General features: G+C 41.5%; 1 protein-coding gene across 1 annotated transcript in view; it reads left to right on the forward strand.

The window, feature by feature from the left end:
* Window positions 1–26,946, forward strand: part of LOC122807224 (AP-3 complex subunit sigma-2) — a 1,165,940-nt gene that overhangs the window by 60,000 nt on the left and 1,078,994 nt on the right. Inside the window, exon 2 of the mRNA XM_044078299.1 lies at window positions 13,618–13,693. Within this exon, the coding sequence (XP_043934234.1) occupies window positions 13,618–13,693 (76 nt within the window). The remainder of the gene's footprint in view (window positions 1–13,617; window positions 13,694–26,946) is intronic.

The raw sequence follows: 26,946 nt of genomic DNA on the forward strand, positions 1-26,946 counted from the left end.
AGTCAGTTTCAGCCTTTAGCTAACATTGCAGATCTACTGAGTGATAAATAGGATTTGTGACAGGAGCTGCAAAAGGTTAAAAATACCCTGCAAAATTTAAACATAAAGTGTAAGAATGTGCAAGCTGAGAATGACCTATTAAAGGCTCAACTCCAACAGACTGAAAACCAGAACTGTACACAAGCTCATGCTCACAACAGGGAAGTGACGCAGCTTATAAACCAAAAGAAATCCATAAACATAAATTAAAGTACACATTTGTCACTGACCCATGAAGACTGTATGTAAAGAAATCTAGAGATCCAGAAAATATTATTTAAATGTACTTAACCAGCACAGCAAGAAACTAGAGCAAAATTAATGAATGCCTGGTTATGTGTGGAGGAAGAAAATATTATACCTTAACATGTATGTACTGTATAATAGTAATTTTGAGCTAACCTCCAAGTGTAAAATATAGGAGCTGGAAATAAAATCCAAAGTAAATCATTGGTGGAAGCAAATAGTAAAACAATGTATATTAAAAACCTGCCCCAAATCCTAAGCTTGTGCAAGAAAGTCATTGCTGCAACAAACTTGCAAAAGGAATGTAATTCCCTTAAACAGAAGGAAGACACTCCCACTAAACTTTTGGTGCCAAGAGAGGTAGTATTAATTTATTTATCATGTATCTGGATTTGTTTACTGGTAAAATTCAGACCCGGCTGTGAGATACCTCTTTTCAGTGGACATCTGGGGAGAAAAGCTGCAAAAAACATTTGTAATATATTGTATAAGGATACAGTATTAATTCACACATCATGCAGAGACTAAGCTCTCCATGCATGCCAGAGATGCAGGAAAAATTCTGGTATTGAGCATAACCCTGCCTTTGCCAAGAATGATATTGAGGTACTAAGAAAAGATAGCTGATTTCGACAATTGGCTGAATAACTGGTGTCATTTTTGGGGGATCCAGTGTGTGCTGGTATGGGATGAACTGCTGCATAACCTTACTTACTTTCATTGTTAAGGACAGCTTGCTTTTATCATTCTAGGGCTTTTGTATACTGGCTTAAGTCCTTGTTGGTATTCTTGGATGTAGAATTATATAAAAAGGAAGGAAAAATGTAAACTACTATACATAGAAAAGAAGTACATATAAATAGATATGTAAATAGGTATAGTATGCATCCACCCCATACTTTTAAAGGTATTCTAAAGGTCCAGTTGATTAGAGCGAGTAAGTTAAGTACTGAAGATGCAACATTTGATAAGCAAATTAAGAATATGATGAAAGAGTTTATTAAAAGTGGCTATCCAATGAAGATGTTGAAAGAGGTCTATGAAGACGTTATCAGGGGAAGGCAAAATAAATATAGACCAATCTTTGGGAGAAGTGAGTCACAGGAAATAGAATTAATGAGAGGAAAGGATAATATAACTAGGTATGTTACTACTTTTAATGCCAATACGAAAGAAGTAAGACAGATTATAGAAAAAAAATTGGATAATTCTGATGGCCATGCCTGAAGTTAAGAACATAATAGGTGAAAAACCTTATTTTGCATATAGGAATTCAGAATGTTTGAAAAGGAAGTTATGCTATAAAGATTTCAGGCAAGCAACAAAAGATTGTCAAGTTAGGAGAATGTGCACTATAAAATACCATATTTGCAGCTGCTGCAATGATATTTATGATGAAGCAAATATTTTTAAACATCCTTTAACAGGTAAAGAATTTTTATTCAACTGCCCTGCAAGCTGCAGTACAACTAAGGTTGTTTAGCCACCTGTGTAATCTGCCCATCATTCTATGTGGGAAAAACCACTAGGAAACTTAGAGAACGAATAGTGGAGCATAAATTAGAAATTAGAAGAAATATTAATATGAATGCTTTAAGTAAACAGATAGAAAATGATCAGAAACACCATTTTAAATTCAGGGTAATAGATATTGTGACTATGGGCAATAGAGGTGGTGACATGAATAATATTTTAGAAATAAAGGAGTATTAATGGATAATTAGGTTACAAGCAGACTGCAAACCAGGACTGAATAGTGCTGTCAGCTTAAAATCTATATTGGTGAAAAGACAGTGGCAAATTTTGTAAAATAATACTTGTAATGTTGGTATGTTAAATGATTTTAGAATATGTGTCTATTGTTGTTTTAAGTAATGATTATTTAAGTGTTGATTTTTTTATGTGGGAAGGGTTTTAGGAATTATGATAGGCTGGCTGGTATCATGTGATTTTTAAGAAGCTCCTATTTAAACTGTGATTTATGTATACTATTTTATAGCACTGAGGAAGGGTGGATAGCCTGAAAGCTTTGCAGCAATAAATCTTTGATCTTTTTGGCGTGTTTTTGTTGTCAGTTTGGACTAAAGACCTTGTTGCTCCAGTAGTGCCTTTTAGGTAGAGTCCAGCTAATGGACTTTCCAGCTTAAAAAACATGACAAACCACAGTGAACCAGACAATATCAGTGTAGCACTGTTTAACACTAGTAGTCTTGTTGTGTCTTTCGGCTTTTTCCCGGTTAGGAGTCGCCACAGTGGAACTCCGGTCCGCTAATGATTGGTAGTTGAGTTTTACGTGCCGAGTTACCAGCCCTGATGCACAACCTTCAACGAAGGTACGCCCATTCACGCATGTCTCCACGCAGAAGACGCTCTAGCTGAGAATCGAACCGGACAATGTCTTACTATGAGGCGACAATGCTACCGCAGCACCACCAATTTCCTATCTTGAAGCCCTCCTGCATTTGAAACACATTCATGTGTGTATTGTTACTGAAAGCTGGTTTAAAAGTGCAGAAAGCATTCCCACCTCTACACCAGAGTTTTGTGTCTATCACACCTTTAGAACCCAGTGGAGGCTGTGATGGAATATCCATATTTGTTAAAGACCGCATTATCTCAAGAAAGATTCCCAGAGACCCACAAACCAAACTTATTGAGATTCAACTGACAATCAGTAAACTGCATGTTTTACTTAAATCCCTTCTGTTATGCAGGAGATACAAAGTGAACTTACACGTTAATGTCTGTTATGCTGATAATGGGCTAAAAGTATATGTTAAAAATGCAGCATTATTGCGTTTGGAAAACAAACTTTCCACCTGTCTTATAGTACAGGAAACACCCCACTCCAAAACAGAGATGTTGTGAGAGACCTTGGGACATGGGTAAGTAATGCCTTCTTTTGATCATGTTGCATAGTGGTCAGGAAATTCTCCTATATGGCACATGTGATCACAAAAGATATTTCATTTAGACCAAAAAAGTCCTTACCCCTCTTGTATTCTGCACTGATCAGGTCCATCATAGACTGCAATGCTCCTTTTGGAATGTATATTACTAAACGTATTAAGCAGTTGGAGAAATCCTGTAGGCTCCTGCCAAAAAGCATCATGCAACTAAAAGACCTGAGCTATAAAACAGAACAAGACTGAAGGCCCTGTCTGTGTATTCAGTGTCCTATAGACTCCTTTGGGGCAATCTGTGTCTTGCCTCCTAGGCAAATCAACAATCCACAAATCAAACATTCCAGCAACTAGAACCAGAAATCTGAGCCTCCTTCAGAAAAAAAAAAAAACATGTCTTGGTGGAGATATGGATTTGTCATGCAATGACTATCACTTCTCTGAAACAAACTCTTTCCAGATCAAGCAAATTGACATATTGTCTTCCTTTAATACGAAATTGGACAGTATGATGGGTTATTCATAAATTCACCCCACATGACTGTCCTGTCTCTCCTTGAAGAAGGATGTGAGGTCTAAGGGTGGGTACTAGTATGGCTTGGATGGCCATATGATCCAGTTGCCTTGTACTTTCATGTATGAGAAGATGGTTATAAAACAGAGCAGGATATGGGTTAACAAATGTTAAATTTATAACTAAATAAGAAGTATGCAGTATTTACAATACATACAAAAAAGAAATGTAAGAAAGCATGGAGTTCAGAGGAAAATTTGCATTAGATACTTGAAACTCTGGAGAACATAGAGCCTGCTGTTGAAAGTATAGAGAAGAATTAGGCTACTGGCATACAGACATTCTGGAGAGAGCAGTAGATGATTAAGATAAGCAGTAGCATTGACAGTAGCAATAGTTGAGAACAGAACAGACATCTGTTCAGTTGCTCCTTTGGCTTCTGAACTGTACTGAAGACCCAACTAGCTTGCTTGGTGAGACTGTAGAACAAACTGTTACAGAACCCTAAAGCTTAAGAAACAAACCCAGGTCAGACTGGGAGTGTACAGTATCCTTCAAATGTACTTTATGTTGAATATAATCCAGTCATAGAGCCTACACTAACACACTCACCGACTATGTCTGATGTAAAGGAAAATTCAATAAAAGAGCCAGAATTGGTGCCAACTCAAACCCCAGTGAGATGTCAAGCACTAGAAGGTAGTGGTGCATTAAAATACATACCACTTAGCATTTCTGCATCCTATGGTGTTTCAACAAATATGCATTCAGTTGCTTCTGGATCAGTTATTAAATTAAAACTTTTTATTGGAGATGATGCAGTTGATTCTGATGTTGAGCAACAAAATGTACAGCAGTATGATCCTTGGATCACCAACACAACAGAAAGGGATATAGTAAAACCCACTGAAGATTGTATAGACAAAATGTCACTTGAATTGGCTATATGATCTTCAAAATACGTGAATTGATTCATATCATATTGTGGAAGACATTAACACCACAAAATCCAGTCTTTAAAAATGCTAATAAAAGTTTGATAACTTAAGAGAAACGAGTATAAAAGATGAAGACTGTATATGACATAAAGAGACAAGTGCTGCACCTATTTATACAGCAGCACATTGCCAGGCAATATACAAATGGAGAAATACATGGAGGAAGTATAATTCTCTGTCACTGAGGCTGTGGGACAGCCAAGGTGGAAACTGGCTGGCTGATGTTGCTTATCTCCACAGATCTAAGCTGGGGGAAAGGGTCATATGGTATAGTGTTCCATTGCAACTGCTGTTGGATTTGTGGAGCTGTAGCCTCAAGCTAGTCTGTGAGGAGGAGTCACTGCTTCCTCCTTATAAAAGGAGAAGTTAGAAAAAGAGAGGTAAAGACATTTGCATGTGAAAAAGGGAGTATGCAAATCCAAGAGTGGAGACCTTTGAAAACATTATAACTAGAAGACGTGGATGGCTGCCAGGAGAAATTAGTTGACTGTAGACTTAGTTATACCTTGTACTGGAGATGGAGTAGGCTGGACCTGACCTACAGTACTCTACAAAGGAGATGCAGGGAATGTGGAATTGGGGTGATAGGCTGGAAGCAATGAACTGAACTGCAAGTGATTTTAATTTTCATTGTGTTTACCTTACCACACTGTAAATAAATAAGTTGTACTTGATTGTAACCAAGTGTTTGCATTACTCCTATGCTGGAAAAAATATATATAATACACATATCTATGTCAGCAGTTCAAAACACAAGGTGGGGGGGGGGCAAGAAACAATAAAAACTGGGTGATTAAAGAAGATTGTTTTTTAACTGGGTGATTAAAGAAGATTGTTTTTTTTTTTTCCGATCAGTAAACTCAAACCCTAATGATATCCCAATATCAAATTTGTCTGAACAGTGATACTGTTAAGGAAAAGGGTTTTCATAAATGAATGTTTAGGGTACTTGGGGGGACAGCACAGCTCCCTTCTGCCTAATCTGTTCTTAGGCTTGCAAAATGACATGCTACTTGTCTTGAATGAATACTAATTTTCTACATGAAAAACAGCATCATTAATACTGATAAGTTAGTTTTATTTTGCTAACATATCTGATTTTCCTACTTATTGATTTTAGAGCGGTGCCAGTGTGACCCATAGAATGTTCAGTCTGTCAGTACAGAAGCAAACATTGATTTAATTTTTTTTTTGCGTAATGTACAGCAGTCACATTGTGCACTAAATACCACAGAAAGAAGGGGGTAATACAGAAAGTTAGAATGCATCATTGTGAGAAACTGCACAGTGAACAGTGATGCACTGAGAGGGGGAGATTCAGAGATGCAATTATCATGAAAAATAGCACAGAAGGTGTGGTATGCAAATGACTATGTACTGGTATGCAAATGAGTATCATCATGGTAATGAGGGCTAATCACATATGCAAGTGTTGAAAGAAAACTTGGTAGAGTCTGGAGAGCTAATCTGATCAGCTATTTTGAGGATAGTTGAAATACAGGATCTTCACTCACATTATGATACAAGTAGAGTCAGCATTAGCAGAACAGTATTTGTTAATAATTGCTTTTAGAGCTGGAGTCCACGATGTTGTGCATTTTCACCATCGGTGTTGTAGTCAGGTCTACTAGTGGCTGACGTACTATCACTTGCATGATCAGGGCATTGTTGACTGCTTCTATGTAGACAAGAGACACTATGTAGGAGTTAGTAGAAGTAGATCCAACAATGTATAGAACTGAGGCAGATGAATATAATACCTATCCCTGTAGACATGAAGGTTTGTGTCACATTACCCATCTTTGCTGTGGGAACTTTTCAGCATTCAATGGGATCATGTTGGTAGTTTCACAGGTGTTGGCTTTGTGAATCCTACACCTGTTACTTCACATGATGCTGCAGTATATGGTGGAGCATATATGGTTTCCATGAACAGCAGCTAAGAGACCATAGCTACACAGGTATTTTTATGACATAACCTTGTTTTCTTGAGATATTAAGGGTCACTGTCTGCATCCACTTTGCCATTAAGTCCTCAGTTGATCCACATAGTGTCTTGTATTTCAAACCGAAGGGCTTTTACTGCTGTATGTCAAACAGAAGGCTTTCTACAACAACTGCTAGGTGGTATGCATAGCAGAGGGTATTATGTACTCTGTGGTCATGCACCATCCAGCCAGTTCCCATGATTATCACACCTGGCACATGTGACCTCTTCAGTCATTTTGTGTGGGGTGACTTTCACAGGGTCCACTGGTTGTTAGGTGCTTTAATTGCCAGCTACAGAGTCCTGGATATGCTGCCCCATGGATGTACATAGTAGGTCAGTCATAATAGTGTCCATTATTATGTGTTGCAAGTGATACATAATGTGCCTTGAAACCATTGCTTATTACCCATCTAAAGCCCTTGACCTTGGCAGAGATGGCATATAGGATGGCACTGTTGCAGACATGGAACATCATTAAACATGTGTTTGGAATCCAGAAAACTCACTTCCTCTGCTTGGCTACATCCAGTGGTGCACTGCTATACACATATGAGATTATCAGTAAGTTATCTATGATCTGTAGCATATTACATAGTGTGGTAGTATGCAAGCAGCTACAGCACAGGAATGTTGTAATAACTCCTGACAGACCTGTGGCAGCAGAACTGGAATCAGATGAGCCATCAGAGGAACCAGTTGCAGTAGTACCCAACAGAAGATGGAGGCAAGAGCAATATGCTACAGCACTGACAGAGGTGACATCTGGTTCACAGCTATGGGCTTTGACAGGGGCAACACATAGTAAAACTGATGCATGTAATAATTTTTCCAAGATATTCAGTACAGTTCATTGATTGGCATGCTGTGCATTAGACATTCCTTACCCACACAGGCCACAGGAAAGGGCAGGTTATAGTTATCATTTGTCTAGGTAGGCTGAGGCACAGTGTCTTGTGACAGAAGCGCTACCATAGGTGTACAGGTTATGGGAGGTGGGTGTGGTAGCTTTGAAGAATGGTAGCAGGTTGGGAGAGTTGGAGATGACATCTTCAGTATCTAAGTGTGGTTTCCTTGTTGTGAACTTTGGCCAGAAGTACTGTGTGGCCCTGCACTTTCAGGCCTGGATGTGTACTGCATGAGGGATGGTGTAACATTTTTTGAGCTAGTACAGAAAACTAATGTGCCCCCTGTGTGAGGAGGCTGTAGATTATTGGCTTTCAGGATCCTAAGGATTATCCTGTTTTGCTATTGTGGATTACCAACAGGAGCCAGACATGGTGAATATCTGTGGGAACCAGAGCATCTGACTTGAGGCAAAATGAGCATCTGCCTCAACCTTGAGAGTACTCATGCTAAGTTGTGGAGGCAGACATGGCCAGTGGTGACAGCGGAGCAGTGTATGTACACCTGGCTTGTGTGTGACCATTTCACTTCACATCCTGACCCTTAAATGGCAGCAGTAAGCATTTGCAAATATTCTTCTTGATGTACCATCAGTGGCTACCAAGTGGGCCGAGTCTGTCATCACTAGGCGCCATTGCTTCAGTTTCCTGTATGTCATGTCACTCTGCATGTGGTGCAGGTCATCCCCCAATCCCTCCAGTGGTTTCAGTTCCTTATATAGGCCACTAAGCACACTTTTGGTCTTTGCCATGGTGAATGCATTGACTTCTGATGCCTAGATCACCGATGCATACATTTTCTGATTGATGCAATGTATGGCACCCAGGCCAGGAAATTACCTTGAGTCATGGTGGTGATGACCATCTACATTCTCCTTCCCTGTAGTGTATGTACACACCTTGGAGGCAGTATAGCTCATGAATGCCCTTGGTGGTGGTGACTTTATGTAACTTGGCTAGGGCTAACATAGACGGGACATTCAGCACTAAGCACAGATTATACCAGAGGTTAAGCCTGCCCCTCCACTGCCATCTCACATGTGGGAAATATGTACATTCCCACCAAGTGTTAGCCTTGCTATAACAGTGCCAGTGTGCCATGTGCATGCTGCCAACATTGAAAGCGACAAGTGATCTAAAAATGCAATACATGGCAAAATTGCAAACTCAAAATCTTCACAGATGTTGTCATCAAGATGTGCTAAGCATGATTGATTGACTTTAGTTTCAGCTATAAATATATATTTTAGTTTATCACTTCTATCAGAAAACAGATGTAATTTAACCATTTCCACTTTCAAACTCCCAGATTTAGTAGGGCATTTTCTTGGGAACCAGGGCTAATTATATCAGACATTTTTCACATACAAAAAAAAATAATAGAGAATAAAAGACAAAATTTCACACATTACTTCTAAGTGTTGTTTGAATAACTAGCTATTGCGTCTGGCCTCTTGTCAGTCTTGCAATTGCGTCATGACCCTTGGTTTCCTGAAACATGACAAATAGAAGATACATTTTATACTTTGAAAAACTCAACACTTCCTCCTTTTCTCCTTTGATTAACATTCATAGAAAAATGTCAGAGCTCATCTGTTCTTTTGTCACAGCAACAGAAGTATCACAGATTGCTTAAATATAGCTTTGTACATGTTAAAAGTTTGAAATACAAAATAAAAGAAAAATTCATCACATTTTTAATTTTTTTCCCTACCCTGGCACCACAATATCCTGTAGTGAAAAATAAAAAGTGTCAGTTCATTCATTCTTTTTGTTCATAGGTGTGTACTAGGCTAATGGCTTTACAAGCCTAGCCTGAAATAATTGACCAGGCACCATGCCACCCAAAGTTAATTCACAGTACTCATATCCAGTAGGGCAACTGGAATGATCCCTGGAGTGAACTTTGTTACCCACCCACTTGTCAGTATTCCTCTTGAAGAGGGCCAGCGAGGTACGCTGTTTGACATGAATGGGAAGCTTATTCCAGAGTATGGGTAGTCTTTGGGAGATGAACCTGTCCCTCCAGCATGTTCTGTTAATCGTGGTAATGAGGTTGTGATCTCTGGAGCGTGTGGGGTGGGGGGATTGGGATTTCTTTAGGTGTAGCATTTCAAGTAGTGTTGGATTGGACATGGCTTTGAAAGTCAAGCAGAAATCACCTCTAAGTAGATGATAAGAGACTGAGAACAGCTAAAGTTTCTTGAGTCTGTCCATGTAGGACATGTGTTTAAGGCCTAGGATCCTTTTTGTGAGGTACTTTTGTGGCCTCTCCAGCTGTTGTAGGTGTCTGGTCAGGTACATGCCAAACGGGGCGTTATATTCGATGATTGGTCTAATGAGGGATGTTGACCTCTTTCTTCCTGGATGCGAAACCTTTGGTTGTAAGATGTGCCACGTAGAAAGACTTTCTGACCACAGTGCAATATGGTGGTCGAAGGTGAGGTGGCTGTCGACCTGGGTACCCAGATCTGTTATGGCCCCTTCAGTGTTCAATGGGCTCCCATCAATGTGGTAATTCATGGTAACTGAGTTTTTTCCAAAGGGGATGATGACACATTTTTTGATGTTAAGCTTCAGGCCATGGTTCCAACACCAGTCATTGGTCTCAGAGAGGCCATTTTGTAGGATGTCTGCATCACTTAGGGAGATGATAATGACTCCTAGCTTGCAGTCATCAGCGAACTTGGTCAGCCAGAGTCATTCTGTGTTGTCCTGGACTTCTGAGAAGTAGATGCCAAATGGGATAGAACCCAGGACCAAGCCCTGTGGGACTCCACTCGTGACTGGTCGACAGTCTGACTTGGAATCCACAACTTTTACTCTGTGGGTCCTGTCTGTGAGCCAATTTGCAACCCACCTAGTGATGTAAGGGTTGAAGCCTAGTTTGGTGAGCTTATCAATGATACCTGAGTGGGGAATGGTATCAAAGGCCTTGGCTAGGTCAAGGTAGGCTGTATGCATTGCCTTACCTTCATCCACAGCATTGGTGATTGCCTCAAGGAAGTCTACCAGGTTCAGCAGGAAGGATCTCCCCTTGATAAAGCCAAACTGTTTGTGGTCAGGAGTTTGGAGATTGCCTATATCTTTGTTAAGCATGTCCATGATGATGCGCTCCATAGCTTTGCATACCAGACTCATCAGGCTAATGGGGCGATAGTTCCCATGGTCTGTAGTTGCTCCCCCTTTGTGGAGCAGGATGACTGTAGCAGTGTGCCATTCATTAGGGACATAGCCTGAGGTAAGGCTTTGATTGAACAGGGCACACAGATTTGTTGCCAGTTCGTTTTGTAGCTGATGTAGCCAGGGATATTATCAGGTCCCATGGACTCTGTATTATTGGCTTTTGACAATACAGCTTTTACTTATGCCACAGAAATGGGGGGTACCAGGCTTTCTTCTGGTATTGTGATAGGGCCCTGGGGGGAGGGGTAAAGTTGGAACTAAATCTGTCAGCCAGTATGTTGGCTCATTATAAGAGGTGCCATTGTGCAATAACTCAGAGCAAATCTGGGTATTGCCTTTGAGGTTTTTGATATAGCTATAGAAGGCTTTGTGGTTGTTTTTGGTGTCATTCGCAATTCTGCCTTTTTAGCTGGCTTTAGAAGATTTGATAAGGGATCTCAGCTTTTTGTTGATACTGATAAGGGAGGTTTTCCAGTCTTGTGACCTCATTTTTTTTCTGCAACAGTTTCTTCCTTCTGTTGCAGAATTTATTGATGACTGGGGACCACCAGATTGGCTTCCTTTTTTTGGAGGAGAGTGTCTTAGTTCTGTTTGGTATGGCAAGGTTCATGCATTTGTGTACATGCTCATACAGTGCATTGGTGTATAATTCTGCAGTCATGCAGCTATTTTCCATTGGCATGGGTGCTGAGAAGTTAGCCACCTCTGTTTTTAGTAACCAAAAGTCGGCTTTAGAGAAGTTTTCCAGGGTGGTCACCTTAGCAGGGGGTGTAGGTGAGATGGAAATTTCCATGGTGATCAGTTTGTGGTCAGATTAAACCAGGGAGGAATTGACTATAGGTGTGGAGCAACAGTCTCCCATGTTGGTGATAACCAGGTTAAGGATGTTGCTTCCTCTAGCGGGAGTTAGAATGAGCTGGTCCAGGGCATTGGAATTGATAAATTCCAGAAAACGTTGATCCTGTACATTGGTACTTGAATAGTTTTCTCAGTTGATGGAAGGGTAGTTGAAGTCACCCAGTATGACAGTATTGAGTTGGACCTTGATAGATTCCAGGGTGCTTAGAAACTTGGAGTCAGAGTCTAGGGGCATGTTTGGGGTTCTGTAGCAGGCTATGACTTGTATCGCTGTCTTGCCCAGTGTTAGTTGTACCTGAAGTATCTCAGATTCATTATGCTGGGCTACCAGTCTAGAGGTGTGCATATCCTTTAAGAATATGGAGACACCACTTCCTTTTTGAGCTTCCGGACATATTCTGGGGCCGAAAGGTATGGAATGAGTTGTAGCCTGGGAGTGCAGGGGTGCTTTCTGCCTCTTTAAATCAGGTCTCCTCCGTTACAGCACAGATGTTGATATTCTCCAATTTGAGGAAAGTTTAGAGTGAGTCCATCTTGAGATTTAGACTTCTAGCATTGAGCAGCATGACCCGCAGATTGCATTTGTTTGTAGCTCTTACGGTGGAATTTCGGTCTTTGGAACACTGCCTAAAAAAGGCAGTATAGGGGTGGCAAGAGCCTTAGCCGGTACCTGGAATCCCAGGGGTGACAGATGCAGGCTGTGTCTGGAAAAACATCAAGTTCTGTCAATCATGTTGACCCAAGCAGACAGATACTGTATCCCCTTAGAATGACACGAGAAACTTAGCCAATTGTTGAAGTCAATCATTTTCTGCTCATACTGTGGTATCATTCTGGGTAATGGTAGAATACTGCTCAGGGTTAGGGTCATACTTCCTGGGACACATAATCTGAGAGTTCCATCACATCTTTTTTCATGTAGTCCAGGGAGATATGTCTCCGGTCATTCACACCCACATGGACAATAACTGAGTCATATTTGTACTTGTTGTGGAATGACCTGAGTGCATGTGGTAAGCAGTGTTGCAAAGCAAAGAAACATTCCCGTATGGGATGCCAGTTTATCTCAGGAGATTAACTCAGTCTTTTGTTGACTTACTGTACACATGACCACAAACTCATTTTACTTATTGGCATGCCTGTGAGATGTGGGAGGAAACTGGAAACCCTGACAGAACCTCACACAGGGTCAGAGAGAAGAATGCATGGCTCCCCAGATAGAAACCAGACTGGAGAGTGCCGTGAGGCAGCAACTGAAAAATATTACAGAAAAAAACTTGTTATGAATTAGGATTGCAATAAAGTTATATATCCAGATGCATTTGTACATTTCATTTTAATGGAGGAAGAGAAATGTTTTAATATAGCCTTTGTTTAAGGATTCCCTTAAACTATATATTTGTATTGTGGTTTTTCATTTATGTTAGTTTCTCAGTATTAAGTACCCCGATTAATTTTTATAACTGGATTTAACTGTAAAATTCGTTATATAAACTTCACAAAGCATAATTTGCAAGGCAATACTGAAGTGCATATGTGTGTGTGTATATATATATATATATATATATATATATATATATATATATATATATATGGTTGCGTCTCTGGCATGTATGAGTGATATCTTGTCTTGCTTGAGTGCCAGAATCCTGTTTGTTTTCAAAAGCAGAATATTATTACAGTTTCAGCATGGGGGCTAATGAAGCATATGTATGATGATGAAAGGTGAAATCTTTAGTTTCTGTTTGCAAAATATATTATTGTAACCTCAACAAGTCGTCTAACTTTTATGAAGCAGCATAGGGAAATATGACTAACTCGGACAAGAATTTTGGCACCAGTTTAGTCGGCATCAAGTTATAGTGACCATTTCAGAGAGTTTGTGAATTAACCATTCAGCAAAACTATATTTCCTTTTTATATTTTTGTACTGAGATTTCAGTCCTTTAACAAGTTGTTCTTACTAATTGTCTATTTTCAGAGGAAGTGGTGTTATCCTAGAAGGCAAGTTGGTAGATATCTCCAGACATAGCATCACAGATGTGAACAACAAGAAGGTAATTATGCCATTATTAATATTTATTTTTTATTATTTATTTAATATTTGTTTACTGGGAAAGTCCGACTCGACACAGGTCATTTTTCAGCAGAGGCCCGGGGAGAAGAGCTCCATGAGTAACAGTATATTTTCAGGGAGAAAAGCTCAATGAGGAACAGTAAATTTTCATGCACACATTACAATAATCAGTAATGTATAAAGTAAACAAAATGTAGTATATGTAAGAAGTAAGAACATACAAATTTGTTGCATCTTGACAACAAAACCTGGGCTTTGAACATAGCTAGAACTATTTGTAGGTATGACTTATGTCAAGATATAAGGTTAAGACAGGTCGGTAGGAATAAAGCATTAAACACCAGGGAGAAGTTGGATATGTTTTGGGTATACTGTGATGTACCAGAGGACTCATGAGAGGTTAGTACAGGAACATAGCCACTTATTTTTTAGATAAGCTTTAAGTGATGGCTTAAAGTGGTTAGTGGATGAGACTGAGAGAATGCAGTTAGGAAGGGAGTTCCATATACGAGATGTATAGTTGGAAAATAAAGATTCTCCTGCAGTGTTGTTGGCCTTGGAGACGGTGAGTATTTGTCGTTAGAGCAAAGTGGTCTGCTGGAACTGTAAAGAAGGATGAAATTTTGTAGTGCGGGCACTCTAGTTGGTTGTGTTACAGTTTTGTGAGTTAGAGTTGGTTGTAAAGAATAATGTTGGGAAGCTCAAGCCAGTCTAGTATCTTTAAAGTTGTACAATGATGTGTTCTATATGGGCAGTCAGATGCAAATTTGGCAGTTTTAATATAACATGCTTCTAGCTTAGATAAGTCAGTTTTCCTTAGATTAGTTAAAATTGGAGAGGCTTATAGTAGAGTGGAGAGCAGATGGATTTGTGCTAATGTAATTTTGGCCATTGTGGTCAGGAACCTTTTGTGCCTGTGTAGACTTCAAAGTTTCTTATGAACTTTTTTATAGTTAGGGAGACATGCAAATCAAATGTTAGGGTGTTGTCTATTTCCAATCCAAGAAGCTTTGTATGGGTTGTTGGGGAGATCACAGTATTGCCTTCGGCTATTATGTTAAAAGATAGATGTCTTGTTAGGTTGAAAGAGTAATAATTTAGTTTTGTTTGGGTTCAGGATTAGGTGGGCATTGGCTAACCATGTTTCAACAGAAGTGAAAGATTCCTGTGTTTGAGAATGAAGAACTGATAGAGAAGTGGCAGCACAGATAAGTGTTGAATCATCTGCATACTGTATTATAGAACCATGTGGAGTAGCTGTGTGTAGATTATTAGTAAAGAGGGAGAAAAGGAGAGGGCCCAAGATAGATCCTTGGGGGACACCAATGGATAAAGGAAGGCATGGAGATAGGTCACCCTGCCATAGAACAGATTGTTGATGGCCAGATAAATAGTTATGAAACCATGCTGTGGAAGATGGTGAGAAAAAGATAGTTCAGTTAGTACATCTATTAGTTTGGAATGGGAGACCATATCAAAAGCTTTTGATAGTTCTAGAAAGATGGCATATACAAAGTTGTTGTTATTCCTGTGATGGTTTACGGTATTAGTGAAGGATAAGAGAGCTGTAGTGGTACTATGTGATGGACGGAACCCATGCTGAGTGTTTGCGAGAAGGTTATTTGTTAGTAAGAATTTCATGACCTGGAAATTTTGAGGTATTCACTGGGTTAGTTATCTACGGCAAATGTAGTAGGTTTTAGTTTCTGTAGTAGTTTTTTATAGTGGCTGTAGGAACTGGGGAGAAAGATAATGAGGCATTGCTAGTTGTAGACTTGTATGGTTTGGTATCAGGAGTAGGAGTTTGCTGTTTGGAAAGGGCAATTATAGAGTCAGTAAAATGTTTGTTAAAAATGGAAGCTATGCTGTCGAAATTGTTGTGGATGTTTGGTGTTGGTGTAGTAGATTTTCCTGGGTGAAGGACTGAGTTTAAAGCTGGCCAGTATTTTTGAGTTTTTTTTTGATATGTGATGTTCCTCGTGTTACCCTGCTGCAGTCATCACACTTGGATTATCCTGCCGTCAGGTGGTCACGTAGTCGGCCCAAATTTCAAAGTCTTGGTCCGGTGTCGGCTGCTGTCGCTTCTTCCCTGACGTCAGTGCACCAGGGGTATTTAAGAGGCATCCAACGCCATTTTCTTCAGTCTTTCTTGCTGCGCGGTGCCCGAAGCAGAAGCAGTTCGCAAGTGCAGGTCGGCTGACACCAGATATTTTCGATTTGAATTTCAGTCCGAAGTCTTCAACAAAGCTAAGTACCCCATTGGGGAACATTTTCTTGCCTCAGTCCAATGTCAGAAAAAGTTAACAATTGCATTTCTTGTGGGAAGCAAATACCTCATAAGGACTTTCATTCCTATTGTATTCCTTGCCTAGGCCCAGACCACGACATCACAGGTTGTCGGTTTTGCGCTAGGTTTAATAAACGAACTATCAAATGCCGTTTTGACTTCGCACGACATTACTTTGGTAGGAAATTTAATTATATCATGCCGTCAGAGCAGCCAACGACCGCCATACATAAAAAACACAAGGATAAGGACAGGCAGCCTAGATACAAGCCAGACTCCGAGGCCTCAGCTGGGCCTGTCGCCAGTTCTCCGGTTTTCAGTGAGGCACCTACGCAGTCCCTGACGACCACAGAACTGGAATCCCAGACAGCTGCGGATTCCCAAGCGGAGCCTACTAGGCCGACACAGCCATCTACCGACACCGGAGCAGAAGTAGACACCAGTGCAGCAAAAACACCTTCGGTTGCAGAAGGTGTCTTCAGACCGACTACACTCACCATTAAATCGTATGCTAGGCTTAAAACTCCTTTAAAACCTAAGAAAACTGTACATCAGTCTACAGTTCAAGGTCCCATGCCTAAGAAACAGATGCTTAAGATGGCTGAAGATTTGATTACCCTTATCAGGGGTTCCCAACCCCCTCCTGATAAAAGACCAAGAGAAGAGGAGGATTATGCTTCCTCCGACCAGGTTTCACTCTCCTCAGATTCCTCTGAGGAACAGGATTACACTTTTCCACCTTATGAAGACTCTGATGCTGAAGACTCTATTCCCTCAGCATCTCCCCCTGAAGACTACTCCTTTGGGGAAACTTTACATACCATGAGGGAACATTTCCACTGGGAAGGCCAGGATTACTCAGATTCTAAGAAAAGGCTCCGAGAGTTCCTTTTACCACCCCAGCACAGATCTCTTGCTATCCCTCCTGTTTTAGATATTGTGGATGATGTTTACTTGGAGTCTAGTTTAAATCCAGATTCTCTACCTCCTGCTCCAGCCAAACCAGACAGATACTACAGAGTACCTGACTCACACAAATTCCTTTATAAAAGCCCTGTAGCTGACCCAGAAACAATTTTCCGGGGTCCTAAGGGAGCAAAAGCTTCTATGGCTAAAAATCCTGTGCCCTCTGAAAGGGATTCCAGAGCCCTAGATAGATGGGGAAAGAAAATATACACCTCAGCAACTCTGGCTATGAGAGCATTAAATTGCCAGTTTCACATGTTGAAATATCAGCAATTCCTAATGTCTCAGTTAAAACAAAAAATGAGCATACATTCAGAACAGTCTGAATTCAAGGAAATGCAGGATCTTTTGCATGCAGCTGAACAGGTGGGCAAACATATTTTACAATGCAGATTTGATTCATTGGAAGCTTCCTGTAGAGCAGCTGTTACTGGCTCTGTCATACGTAGACATGCTTGGTTAAAAGAACAAACCCTCCCTGACCATGTTAAAGCAAAATTATTGGATGCACCTTTACAGCAGGATGTATTATTTGGTGTCAAAGCAGAAGAGGTTTTAAAGAAAATGGAGGATAAGGCAAAGTCTATGCAAATGGTCAAGGATTTTTTGCAGGTACAACCCCCTCGTTTCAGCAGAAAATGGCCAACAAAAAACTGGTCCTTTCCATCTTCAGACAGATCACAGAGGGGCAAATACAGACGCCCTAGGGGCAGAGGTCAGTCACAGGACCCTTACAAACCTCGCCAATGGGGTTCTGCTACCCAGAAGGGAGGAGAAGACTGGCCCCAAGCTAGCAGAAGACAAACACAATGACTCTATCCTCAAACTACCAACCAAATCTCTCCTGGCAGCTCCCTTGGGAGGAAAACTAGCATTTTTTGCAGACAACTGGCACATCATCACAAAAGACAAATGGGTTCTAAACATTGTCTCTCAAGGATACAGATTCCACTTTCATACCTTACCAAGGATCAAAGGAATGCCAAACCTGCCATCAAATCAATGGGCAGAGGCACAAAAACAAATTACAGCTCTCATGGACATGAAAGACATTCAACAGGTACCTACACAAGAGCAAGGACAAAGATTTTACTCAAGACTCTTCCTAGTCCCAAGAAAGGACAAAGCATGGAGACCCATTCTGGATCTTTCAATTCTGAACACCTATCTGCATGTACCAAAATTCAAGATGCTAACACTACAGCAGCTTCTTCCCATGCTGGGCAAGAATGCTTGGCTAGTCACTTTGGACCTCAAGGAGGCATACCTGCATGTCCCTATCAGACAAAATTGCAGAAGATACCTCCACTTCATTGCAGGTTCAACACATTATCAATTCTCTGCACTGCCCTTTGGCTTATCTACTGCACCCAGGGTCTTCACAAAATGCCTGGCACCAGTAATTGCATACTGCAGACAAAGAGGAATTCAAATATACCCATACCTGGACGACTGCCTTATTCAAGCAGAAAGCAAGGACATTCTTTTAAATCATCTGGCATTTGTCAAACACCTTCTAAGTTGCCTAGGGTACACAGTAAACGAAAAGAAATCAAAACTAGTGCCCTCACAAAACATAATATTCCTGGGTGCCAGCTTGAATAAAACGGCCCAGATGGCTTATCTCACGCCAGGAAAACAACGACAGCTGATTCAATATTTCAAAATAATGGCAACAAAGACCCAACTCCCTGCAAGAAAAATTCTGCAGGACTTGGGATTCATGGCATCTTGCATACTACTACTACCATTTGCAAAACTGCATATGAGGAAATTACAATGGTATCTGAAAAGTGTATGGACTCAGCATAGCCACAGCTTGGAAACAATGATACCACTCATTCCCTGCCTTCAACAGGAGTTTCTATGGTGAGCACATGCATGTCACCTCAACAAGGGTCAGCCTTTCACCTTACCACCAGCCAGGCAAACTATGACAACAGATGCATCGGACTATGCCTGGGGAGCACACATGGAAGGGCAGTGCATTCAGGGCAAATGGACTTCAGATCAGAGACATCTGCATATCAATCAAAAAGAAATGCTAGCAGTACAAAATGCCATAACAGCTTTCAAGGACAGTCTATACCCAGGACAACTAATAATAAAGACGGACAATACCACAGTAATGTTGTACATAAACAAGCAAGGGGGCACACATTCCTACCCTCTATGCAGGCAAGCAATGACCCTGTGGAACACTGCACTGTCTTACCAGGTTCAATTACAAGCACAATTCCTGCCAGGAAAGAAAAACACATTGGCAGACGACCTAAGCAGAAACATCATGGATCCACACGAATGGAAACTAGATCCACAAGTATTTGCAATGATAGCTCAAAAATGGGGACGCCCAGACATAGATCTGTTTGCAAGCCCCCACAACCACCAACTTCAAAAATTTTGCACAAGGACCTTCCATCCATTAGCTTGGAAAGTGGATGCCCTCTCATTCAGTTGGAAAACATTAACAGTGTATGCCTTCCCTCCACTGCCTCTTCTAGTAAAGGTACTGCTGAAAGCCAGATTAGTGAGGCCACAAATGATACTGGTTGCACCAGACTGGCCACACCAGCATTGGTATCCAATTTTAAGGAATATGGCCCACGGCCCACCATGGATTTTGCCACAAATTCCTCACCTGCTCACCCAGCGAGACAATCAGATTCTACACAGCCAGCTCAAGACTTTAAACCTGGCTGCATGGCAAATTACCTAACAACCAGCCAACACCTTTATCCAAAGCTGTTATGGATGTCATTCTGGAGGCCAGGAGGCCCAGCACCAGGAAAACCTATTCAGACAAATGGAAACAAATGGAAAAGATTTTGTGCCTGGAACCAGGCTAAAGGCCTAAATCCCCTTGATCCAAACATCCCTCAGATTCTACAATATTTAACTGAGATGTTACACAAAGGACTTTCCTTTTCATCTATTAAGATCCACGCCTCAGCAATTTCAGCTCATTATAGCACGGATCCTCCTTTATTCTCACATCCACTCCTAAGACAGTACCTCAGAGGGGCTAAGAACTTAAGACCACCAAGGAGAGCTCCAACACCTACTTGGGATCTCAACTTTGTTCTGGAAAAGCATACACTGCCGCCCTTTGAACCAGCTTTTTCAGCTGATTTAAAATTTCTTTCATGGAAAACTGCCCTACTTCTAGCAATAACCTCAGCTAGAAGAGTCTCAGAGCTACAGGCACTAATGGCAGTGGAGCCTTTCCTCATTTTTCATCAAGACAGTGTCTCTCTATGAACTAACCCTTCCTTTATGCCAAAGGTGGTATCCAGTGTGGCCCTAAACCAAACCATTCACTTGCCCACCTTCTTCCCAAATCCCCAGAACAAAGGAGAAAGACTCCTGCACTCTTTGGACATTCACAGGCAATTACGTTACTACTTGGATAAAACTAAGGCTCTCAGAAAAACTGACCAGCTCTTTGTAGCCTATGCTACAGGATCACAAGGAAAAGCTATCGCAAAACACACCATTTCTAAATGGATAGGGCATTGCATACGTTTCTGCTACTCACATCATGGGAAACCAGTACCTGCTAACATTAGGTCCCACTCCACCAGGGCTACAGCTACATCAGCAGCCTTTCTCAGGGGAGTGCCAACCAAGGATATTCTGGAAGCTGCAACTTGGAGTTCAGTGCACACCTTCACCAAACACTATCACCTACCTCTATACTCTAAGACTAGAGCTGGTTTTGCCACTGCAGTTTTGCAGGGCCTACTAGCTTCTTCTAACCCTGTGTGACTCCACCTCCCATCCTTAGCTTTGGGATTCAACCTAAGTGTATTGTGACTGTACTAGTACAACAGGTATTTATAGTGTACTTTTCTGTAATGTGAATGTATGTGTTCACCCTGCACCCATCCAATTCCTCCCTCTCCTCCCCCTGAATGAAACAAACTCTCCACTCTCTACCTATCTCTACTCTGTATTGTATTTGTTGCTTGTGCCTCTTTTGTTTGTTTTATGTATATATGTGTGTGTGTATATATATATATATATATATATATATATATATATATATATATATATACACACATATATATATTTACCTACCTATTGGGGGCACCTGACTCTGGGGGCAAAAACTGAAGAAAATGCGTTGGATGTCTCTATATACCCTGGCGCTGACACATCGAAGAAGGCGACAGCAACCACCGACCAAGACTTACTTTAGAATTAGAACCGACTGGGACCTGACTGACAGGATTACCCAAATGTGATGACTGCAGCAGGGTGAACACTCGAACATCTACATTTATGGTAGGTACAAAACTGTACTTTTTGAATGTTATGATAGAAATTTATTTTATCATGTTTTATCTGTTTTTTTTGCCTTATTTCTAAGTTCTTGATACTGTTGTTTAGAAACTACTGTGTTAGTGTTGTGCCACAGTTCCCAGGCTTTATCTCTAGTTTTCAGAAGGGCCCTAGTGTCTCTGCTTAGCCAGGGGGCAGAGTTTGATTTTACTCTGATGGTTCTAACAGGAGCATGTGCATTTTATCTATCTGAGAAAGATTTATTAAAGTTTTTCACTGCATCATCTAGGTCAAGATATTTGAGTGGAGTCCAGTTGCACCTTTATAGGTCTGCTAGGAAGTTGTTAAGATTAAAGTTATGTTTTTTCTGAGTTGTTTAAACATAGTAGGTTTTGGTGGGAATATGTGTTGTCATATAAGAAATGTGGGTAGGTGGTCGATCAGACCATCAGGAAGGCAATGTGATTGGAATGAGTGAGAGGAGTTATTTAATAATATCCAATCCAAGGTGGATTGTTTTTTACTAGTTAATCTATTCGGATAGGTTCTTGAATAGTTTGTGTAAAACCATTGAAGTTTATGTGATGGATGAGGTGATCTGTATCACATGCAAACCAGTCTAAATTAAAATCACACAGTATGAATGTTTCTTGACTAAGGGTACTAATTGCCCAGTGCAGTAGACAATTCTATAACTGGGACATAATTTCCAGGTGGGATATAGTAGCCAATGATATTAAGTGTTTTTCTTGAATTTATGGTTAATGTGGTATGGATAGGGTTACCACCTGTCCCACTTTGCGAGGGACAGTCCCTCTTTGGGCAGTTGTGTCCTGCAAAAAAATAGTAAAAATGGCAAATGTCCTGAGATTTTAGGACAAAATTATTTCCTATATTTTATGCAATAGTTGCATAAAACAGTTATTCTGTATCTGAAACACCTAAATGTTATAAGAAATAGAATAAGCAACTAAAATGCTACAAGAATAAGCTTTTATTTAGGCAAAAGAATAAAGTTTTGTCCTTTGTACTGGCCATGCATATGTTTAGGCCTGCAAATTGTGACGTTTGTACCAAAAATGTCCCACTTTGGACATTTGAAAAGGTGGCAACCCTAGGTATGGATGATTTCTGCACTGTCCAGTTGTGGGGTTTTGCATTCAAGGAAAGTTAAAGTGAGCTGGTCTTTTAAAGAGGACAGCAATTCCACCTCCTCTTTTGTTGAGTCTATCCACCCATAGTATGGAGTAACCTGGGGGTAGTATTTCATTATCTTTTGTACTTGGTTTTAACCATGTTTCAGTGATTATGACTATGTCTGGGGAGTATGTAGCTAGAGTGTCATGGAGGATGTCCAATTTGTTGGCTATACTACTATTAATGTTCATTAGCAATAGGTCTGATTTTTTTTCTGTTTAGGATTGCAAGTGTGGGGGTGTTGAGACTAGAGTAATTAGATGGGTTGGCGTTATTCTTTTCAGATATTCTCTTTGTTGTATTTTCTATTATGCTTTTAAATTCTAACAGAATTTCTGATAGGGTGGATCTTTGGAGGCACATCTGTGTTCAGGTCCCAACTCTCTTTCTGGGTTGCTAGACTCATTTGAGTATTAATTCATAGTTTGTGAAAGACTGCTTTTATCAATCCTAATTTGACATCCTTGTGTAGGATGAAAACCCTTTGTTCACCAAAAGTGACTAATTTAGAACGGAGCAGTTTTAATGATTGTAGTCAATGCCTTTAACCTGTAGAACTGTTTTTCATTTGCATAACATGGCATTACTACTGTTCAGCTTGTGAGTAAGATTAGTTTGCCAAGCCTGCTTGTGGATGTATTTAGTTTGTACTCTCGGGATGTTCCCTACTGTGCATGCCATTTATGGGATATACACTGTATGGTATTACAACAGAGTGGCAAGGAATGAGTAATTCATATTTTACCCACTGTGGGAGTAACTGGTTGGTGACGAGGGTTACCAAGCTAACCCGCTCCACCGTGGGAAGTCATATTGCTGTCATTGCATATTCCTCATAGAGTGGTATTATTTTAAAAGAAGAAATGGTTTACTTTTTTGGAATTGTTCTATAATCCATACTCCTTAGAGATTCCCATTGTCTGTTTAGATTCAAGTCTGAGGATGGAGTTAAGATATAATGTACATGTAGCTATGCCCAGGGGTGCAGCAAGAGAATATAATTTCTTACTTGGTGCTGTTATTGCTGCCTTCCCCATCAGTTAAACCCCCCGCACTTAAAAGTTTGCATCACTTTCTGTCTAAAATCATTAAATAGATATTTTTTTTCAGTCCATGAAACTCTTATTGGCAGCATTAATGTATACAGTTGTGGACATAGAGAAAACATGTCATTTTTTTAGGCCATAGTAAGTGATGTATAGAGATTTGTATGCCTTTGCTGAACTTGGATTACTTCATTTTGTGCCACTGTCACTGCAGACTCAGAAATAGTGTCTGATCTGATGATGATAATCTTTGTTTGTTCCTTACTGATGGGTTATCGGTTCCGTCTTCGGAACCGAGCCGGCCAATATCAAGCTTGTGTCAGCCAAAAATTCTCGAGCCAAGGTCTTACCCAGAATGCTCTGCTCCCTGTTACCTCAGATCTTGTTTGCCGCATTGCTGTACAGCCATGTCAAGCCACTCTCTCAGCTGTCTAATTTTTTGAAAGTTTTATACATTGTTCTTACTGTAAAGATTTTCAGATAGTTTCTACTAATATTAGTAGAAACTATCATATACTTTAGACTCTCTCCCTTTAGTCTTTTTCCCTTTATTACCATCGTTGGTAATCCTTCCTTTTCTCTTCTTACCCTTTTGGTTAGTCTTTCCTCTTCTTTTTGGTACTGTTCTTCTTCTCCACATCATTGTGTCAGATAAGAAAAGTAGCATTGGTTTTAAGCAGTGTAAGGAGTGCGGCCGTAAGTTACCACTTTCCGATGGCCATGACTTATGTGTCTACTGTCTGAATATCTCCCACCTTACTGTGGATCCCCCGTGTGGGATTTGTAAAAATGTTTTGACCAGGACTCTTAACGAGAGGAAGACTAAATTTAATATTGAAAGGTCTTCTCAAATCTCCTTTCTCTGAGGCTATTTCTGGGTCAGAGGGCTCACCCCCTCCTGTTAAACCCTGTAAGAGGCATTTTTCCTCTTCCTCTTTGAAGTCACTCCCTTCTTCTCCCTCTGGAGATCGTAGGGAGTTGACTAATAAGAAGGTGAAATTGATTGATTACTACTTCGGCGCTGCCACCTGTGACTCTGTCGGCTCTAGATTTGGCACCTCCCCAAATGATTCTGGCTCCAGCCATGTCTTCCTTATCAACACCGGCACTGGAGTTCCCGGTGCAGACAACTATGGCTCTGATAGTTCCGTCACATTCTTTACCGGCACCGTCCATGCAGGTACAGTCCCCTTCGGCACCATGGGTACAATCCCCTTCGGCTCCGACTATGGCCTTTCTGTCCTCCACGGCACAGACATTTTCGGCACTGACATTTCTTCGATGCAGTCCTTCTTGGCACCGTCCTTATTACCAGTGCAGACACTTTCCTCGATGGCACCGTACCCATCGGGGCAGACTTTTGCCTGTACGGTGCAGACACCTTCAACTTTTATGGCGCTGACGTCGTCGGCGCAGACTACTTCCATTTTTGCAGTTCAAACATCCTCTGTTCCGGGCTCTGCACCTCTCCAGTTAGCAAGGACCAAGTATTCTCCTTCCTTGGATCCATTAGCTGGTAATCAATATAGTCCTTTTCTAGAAAGGCCAGAATCACCATCAGCTCCCTGAGGTCAGCCAAGAGCCTCTCTGAACAAGATGTTTTGTGGCTGGTTGACCAGTTGCTTGTGGCCAGAGGTCTCTCTCACCCGTTGAGGTCCATGTTTCCTCCTTCAGGTGAATGTATATCTCCGCAAACTCCAACGTACACTCCTCCTTCGACTTCTACCCAAGTTTTGAAGCCTATTACTCTGACAGCAGCTTCCCTTCCTCCGACTCCAATAGTGGATCTCACTTTGGAACCGGAGTTGTCCTTGTGGCCCTCAGTGCACTGGGCTTTTCTCAGGCAAGTGGCTGTGCCATGGGGGAGGGCATTCCTGGTTTCATGCTGATTTTTTTCTATGGCATCCTCCAGGAATCCTCTACCTCTCACGGTTCACAGTTCTCTTGAGACTCCTGGTCTGGGGGTCGGATCATTGGGGTGGGGTGTGACTCCAGTTCCGAGGTTGTCGTGCTCTGTTCCCGGCTCCCATCCCTCCTTGGGTGGGCTGGCCTTCCAAGCCATGGAGAAGGCGCTTGCCTCCACTGGCAAACCCCATATGTCTGAGTCCTCTCCCCCCTCTGTGCCGCAACTGTCACAAGCCACAACCACCAGACACCGGGCACAAGGGCCTCAGGCTACCTCCTCCTGAGGAGACCCCCTCTTTGCAGTCTTCCCCAGAACCTCCCACTGAGGAAGTACCCCGCAAAGCATCATGCAAGAGGAAGCTCATGGACTGCACTGAGGAGTCGTTGACTGAAGATACAGATTTTGATGACGGGGAAGGGTCCCCACGGTCAACCCCCCCTGATGAGGTGCCCTTTGGTGACATCCTTGAAATCCTTAGACAGATGGGTGACTGGAAATCCTCTAATCCTTCCTCTGAGGAATCTGTATTCATGCAGGCTTTTTGTGCCCGGCCCCCTACCTCCTAGGTCTCCCCACTGGCCGATGAGCTTGTCCAGTGCACATGGAAGGCTCCTGACACCCCGGAAGCGATACCAAGGAGACTGGATAAAATATTATCGCCCCCAGCTGAGCACCCACATTGGTCATGAGGTCTTCCAGTAGATGCTATGATGGTGGGGGCTGCAAGTAAAAAGGATATGGCAGAAGAGAGCCAAACTGTCCATTTGCCCAACAAGGAGTCCCGGGCAACAGACAGACTAGGGAAGCATCTGTTTGCTTCATTGACATTCGCCGTGAGGTCTTTGAACTATTTGGCACACTTTACCAGGCTTCAGAGGGATCTTATCAAACAGCTCTCTGATACCTTGGCAGGAGCTGTTTCTGACGAGGTCTGTGACAATGTGGCTTCTCAGATAGTCACCCTAGAATCCATTTCCAACTCTTCCATGCGTCTTATTTCTCACTCAACTGAAGGAGTGACTAGAGCGGCAGGTGCGGGTGTAGTCACCAGATGACTTGCCTGGATGTGCCTTTGCTGACTCCTTTAAGGCTTCTTTCATGAATGCCCCCATCAAGGCCGCTTCTTTGTTTGGCCCTAAAGTGAAAGGTACGCTGGCAAGGTGTGAACAAGATGGCAAGACCCTGTCTGCCATTGGTGTCAGACACACCACTCCTCAACGGTTCTACTCCAGAAATGAGAGGAGCGGGAAGATGTGGCACAGGAAATCACAGAGCTCTTTTTGGGATGCATATGCCAAGTTCTCCCCTAGAGGCAGAGGGGGAAACTCCAACAGAAGTCTCCCCTTTCAGGGCAGAGGAGATCCTCGAAATCGGGGATCCAAAGATTCCTTCTCTGGCCAACCCTATCAGTGGTCCTGAAACATTGCACAACTGCTCACCTCTGGAAGCGGTCGGGGGTAATTTTTCCTTGTACTTGCCTGGCAAAATATAACCACCGACTCTTGGGTACAACAAATAATATCCAGAGGCTATCACATCCCCTTCTA

This window comes from Protopterus annectens, chromosome 7.part0, assembly GCF_019279795.1.
Source record: "Protopterus annectens isolate FY-2018-M chromosome 7.part0, PAN1.0, whole genome shotgun sequence".
NCBI lineage: Eukaryota > Metazoa > Chordata > Ceratodontiformes > Protopteridae > Protopterus > Protopterus annectens.